The following is a 4,619-nucleotide window of genomic DNA, read 5'->3' on the forward strand; positions in this document are numbered from 1 at the left end:
AAAGTAGGCCCCACACCCCATGGACGGAGGGGGCATGAGCCTGACCAGAGGCCAGGAGCCAAGGGAGAAATGAAGCAGGAACCCAGGGAAGGGCCTGTATCTCATTCCTCAGTTCTGGCCCTGTACACAGTGAAGACCCACCAAGCAGCCAGAAACTGGAAGCAGAGAGGCAGGCAGATAAAGCCTTGTCTTTTATTGAATGAGTGATCTACGCAACTGCTGAGGCCACTATGTACAGAGAAGAAAAGGAGAACTTCATTTCTTGGTCTCTTCCTCCTTGGACAGAGTCTTGATGATTTCCTCCTTCTTGGCCTGGAGCCGCTCCTCACGGCGCTTGCGGGCTTCCTTGGTCTTAGACCTGCGGGCCTCAGCCTGGTCCCTGGGTAATGGAAGAGAGAAGATGGGTGAGCTGCTGGGGACACCAAGAGCTCCTGCTTCAACTAGCCAATAAGTCCCCACACCACCCTGACATTGATGGTAGGTGGTATGTGGGTATGTACAGGACAGAGCAGCATACACCTCTAACACAACAACTGTATTCTGGACAGACTGCATGTAAGTCGAGATTAGACATCAGCACATTTTAAATGTCTCAGAACTTGCCCCTGTGACAGACACCAATTCCTAAAGAAACTTACGCCAGAAGCTTCTTGCGAGCCTTGTCTGCCTTCAGCTTGTGGATATGTTCCATGAGAATCCTCTTGTTTTTGAACACATTACCCTTCACTTTCAGGTACAGGCTGTGATACCTGTAGCGTACAAGGATTAGAGGTTCTGGTCAGCAATGGGACCAACACCGAGGTTGGCCTGCGATCTGCTCCTCTACACAAGGCCCCTAAGCATGTAGGGTTCCTCTCTTCTTGCTGCAGGGACTTCTTTCCCCCAAACTAGGACTTTTTGTGCAATTTCTAGACAGAAGAGCTCACCTGGCAGATAAACTTAATTCTTGGGCTGTCCTGATGGTGTATGTGAGCAGAACAGGACAGAACGGAAGAACTTTCTTAGAAAATACCAAGACACACGGCTCTCTCCCCAAGGCCAATGAGACAGAGCTTGTGTATCTGTGCAAAGAACAAGCCATCGAAACAGCAATGGGTCTTGGTGGGTCCGAGAGAAGGTACTTACATATGGCGGTCAATCTTCTTAGATTCACGGTATCTTCTGAGCAGCCGACGCAGAATTCTCATCCTCCTCATCCAGGTTACCTTCTCGGGCATTCGAGCATTGGCAGTACCCTTTCGCTTACCTACGAGGAAGATGAGTCAGGCTCCCTGTAGTGCATCTGGGTTACTAGAGCCAGCTGACTGGTCACAACGATAGCTACCAATTTCTGAAACACTTTATAACTCTTTGGGTCATGTGCCAAGAGTGTACCTCACTTTAAGTAGCTTTATTTCCACTTTACAGATGATGATCCCAAGTATTTAATTTCTTTCATTTACTCAATCTTTAAGGAAGCACAAACAAGGCAATTATTCCCCATTCACTCCACAGAATGTGGATATGACAGGGCATGCACCAAGGCAGCACGGTAAGCTGGAAGGGCTTTAAAAAGGCGATGTGACCGTCATCTCCCTAGGTCATCCTGAGCCTAGAAAGCGGTTTTAGGATTTATTGGACATTTCCCAAGCATCCAGTAGAATGGATGGGTAGGGTACGGGGGTACAGGTGCTCAATAAATGTGACCTCTTTCTACCAAGACCTTCAACTCCAACACCAGTGCCAACTTTCTGATTTGCAGAGAGAAAAACACACCAAGTATCATGGAGTAGGAAAAGGGCTCAAAATGAGTCAGAATGGAAAGGTTTCTGAATATATCCTAGTCTAGACTTAATCATTTATCATTCCCTAAGTCTTGGAGAAAAGGGAAGAATGTACTTACCTATGCCCATATGCCTGCCCTTCCGGCGAGCCAAGGTGTTTTTTCGGCATCGAGCCCGGGAATGGACTGTCACAGGCTTCCGGATAATCAGCCCATCTTTGATCAGTTTCCGGATCTGCTGACCTGGGAAACCACAATGCACCTGGTCAGTCAGGTGGGGCCTAGCCCCAAGTACACCAGTCACAACGCAGAGTCCAAACAGGACATGCCAGAGACGCTGCCCACATCCCTGGTTTTCAAAAATGGTGGGAATTGGGGAACTTCTATTTCTTTCTTAAAAAACAAAACACAGCAGCAACAACAGAAAACCTCTACCCTTTTAGATGTTTTACAGCACACTCCAAATATACATATTTGGGGATATGTGATCAAAATAGCACACAAATACGGCCTAGTCCTTCAGATCCTGTTTCACCTATTAGCTACCAGTCTAAAATAAGGACTTTTTGAGCACACATTACAATACCACAAACCCAAACAGGTAAAGGATTTCCCTGATATTCACAGATTCCTGCTTGACCAAACTTTCATCAGGTTCCTGAAGCTTCTCTTAGGCCCATCTGTACGCTTCCTTGTAAATTCTAGTTTTAGTAAAAAACTCTGCTTAAGTTAGTTAAGCAGAAGCCCCTACCCTTGATAACTGACCACCCAGGCCAGAATCCCCCTTACCCCTGTTTCCTTAGTAATTTTCTTTTTTAAAAAAGAAACAATTAAGACAATGTTGTGTTAATTTCTGCTGAGTGATTCAGTTATACACATATATACATTCTTTATATATTTATATATTCTTTTCCATTATAGTTTATCGCCCTCTTATTAATTTTCCATCCACGGATCCCCTAAACCATGCTCCTTGGCCCACACTATATTCTGACTTGAGTTCAATCTCTCTCCCCCAAAGTAAAATCCCATTGGTCCCTGTAACTACTGCAATTGTTCTGAATAAAGTCTGCCTTACAATTTTAAACAATGTCATTGAATACTTTTTCCCTGTAACAATATTATGTTGAAGTAATGTGGGCATGTTGATGTTATTTGCAGGACTGACACTGTCTTACTACTTTGAATTATATGCAAACAGGTCTCTAATAAAGTCTGAGGCCCCAGGTCTTTCCAATTCATCATTTCATCGGCCATCTCTACCCCGCCCCAGTCCTTGTACTGTCTCTTCACAAATCCTTCTCACAGCCATAAAACAGAATATCCACTCTAGCGATATTTATTAATATAACATCGGGTGGTTCCATTAACTTCCATCCTGTCATTCTGGCAAGTGGCAGGAAGAGAACATCTGGCATTCCATATTTCTGTGACTCCTCCATTTTATAAACCACCCCCCAAACTATGAGCTCTCCTAGGTCTGTTAACAGTCAACACAATCGTGTCAACTTTCATTGCACAAAGGATGAGAAAGGGGTAGGATGAAGAAGGAACTTAGACCCCAAGAACTCACGGGAGTTGGCATTGGCGATTTCATTAGTCTCATTGGGGTCCAACCAGACCTTCTTTTTGCCACAGCGGAGGACACTGGAGGCAAGCCTCTTCTGAAGCCTGAGCATACTGCGACAAACAGAAAACATTATCAGGCCCTGGAAACCATTCCTGGGCAAGAATGAGCATCCCCAACAAGACCTGCCCTTCCAAGTCTTCTAATGTCGTGAAACATGGCGGGGGGAGGTGCATGTGTATATGCACTTAGTACTAAAGACAAACACGTCCCCCCAGACTTCGGCCACCCACGACGCAGCCCCAGGTTAATAATCTTCCCTATACCAAGACCTTTGTAAAGCTTTGCCTGTGCGTTCCTGTAGGCGAACAGCCCACCCTGGGATGTCGACAACCTCTAGGTTATGTCTTATTCTGTGTCTCAGTTTTCTCCTCTGGAAAATGAGACTAACGGATACAATTGGAATGAAGATGGGGCTTATGCCCTTTCTGGTACCCAACACTAAAAACAAGTGTTTAACGTGAAGAATCCGAGGCCAGTGGGCCTGATGTGCTAGTTAATCTAGTCCTTTGCTTCTTGGGCTCTTTTTCCCTTTCTTATCCCAGTAATAAAGTCGGAGGCTTGGGGCCTACTCGCGACCTGTCTTACGTCACATGGAAGCAGAGATCTGCTCGGAGCCATAGATCGGCCCAGTGAGTAAGGGGGCCACAACCCAGTCCCCGCCGCCGCCTTTCCTCTGCCCGCGTGGGTCTCCTCAGACACACGTGGGGCGCGAAGCCCACCTTTCCCCCGTCCTAGAGTTCCGGGAACGCTCCCCCACCCCCTCCTCTCGAGGCTGGGAGCTAGTGTGCTCCGGCCTATCCCAAGCTCCGGGACGCGCCGCTTCAGGGCCGCCTCCACCCCGTCTCTTCCAGCACGGGCTGCGGTACACAGCCCCGCAGTGCGGCCGCAGCCAGAATCAATCAATATCAGAGACCCGAGAGCCCTTACCTCATGGCTGCGACCGCAGGGGCCAAAGGAAAGAGCTTGCTCTCCCCAGGCTCCTCCCATTATCTGTGAAGGGGCGAGCCCACCCCCCGCTCCGCTTTCGCCCGTATTCCCCTCCGGTCCTTTAATCTTCCGCCACCCTAAACTTACTTATATATTCTGTTAATACCCGGGATAACAGAAGTCTAATATCAGGAATCGGTTTTAAACTTTAAAACATAGAAAATATCTCCCTTCGGCATGGCAAAGTGGTATAGTCCGACTTCCTATTAAGCATGCGCAGCAATGGTACCTGATCACGTG

At 47.3% G+C, this 4,619-nt stretch overlaps 1 protein-coding gene across 1 annotated transcript; it reads right to left on the reverse strand.

Moving 5' to 3' along the window:
• Window positions 1-178: 178 nt before the first annotated feature.
• Window positions 179-4,379, reverse strand: RPL19 (ribosomal protein L19). Its single transcript, XM_059997317.2, has 6 exons — window positions 4,320-4,379; window positions 3,336-3,442; window positions 1,883-2,005; window positions 1,126-1,246; window positions 639-749; window positions 179-379 (listed from the first exon to the last, which is right to left on the reverse strand). The coding sequence occupies exons 1-6, from the start codon at window positions 4,322-4,324 to the stop codon at window positions 256-258; spliced, it is 591 nt and encodes a 196-aa protein (XP_059853300.1). The 5' UTR covers window positions 4,325-4,379; the 3' UTR covers window positions 179-255.
• Between the last annotated feature and the right edge of the window lie 240 nt (window positions 4,380-4,619).

This window comes from Delphinus delphis, chromosome 19 (assembly GCF_949987515.2).
Source record: "Delphinus delphis chromosome 19, mDelDel1.2, whole genome shotgun sequence".
NCBI lineage: Eukaryota > Metazoa > Chordata > Mammalia > Artiodactyla > Delphinidae > Delphinus > Delphinus delphis.

Excerpts from the sequence above, each read along its gene's own strand:
- RPL19 (XM_059997317.2), bottom strand. Across the intron at positions 2,006-3,335 it reads AATCGCCAATGCCAACTCCC|GTCAGCAGATCCGGAAACTG; the intron begins GTGAGTTCTTGG and ends GTGGTTTCCCAG. Across the intron at positions 380-638 it reads GCTCGCAAGAAGCTTCTGGC|GGACCAGGCTGAGGCCCGCA; the intron begins GTAAGTTTCTTT and ends TCCATTACCCAG.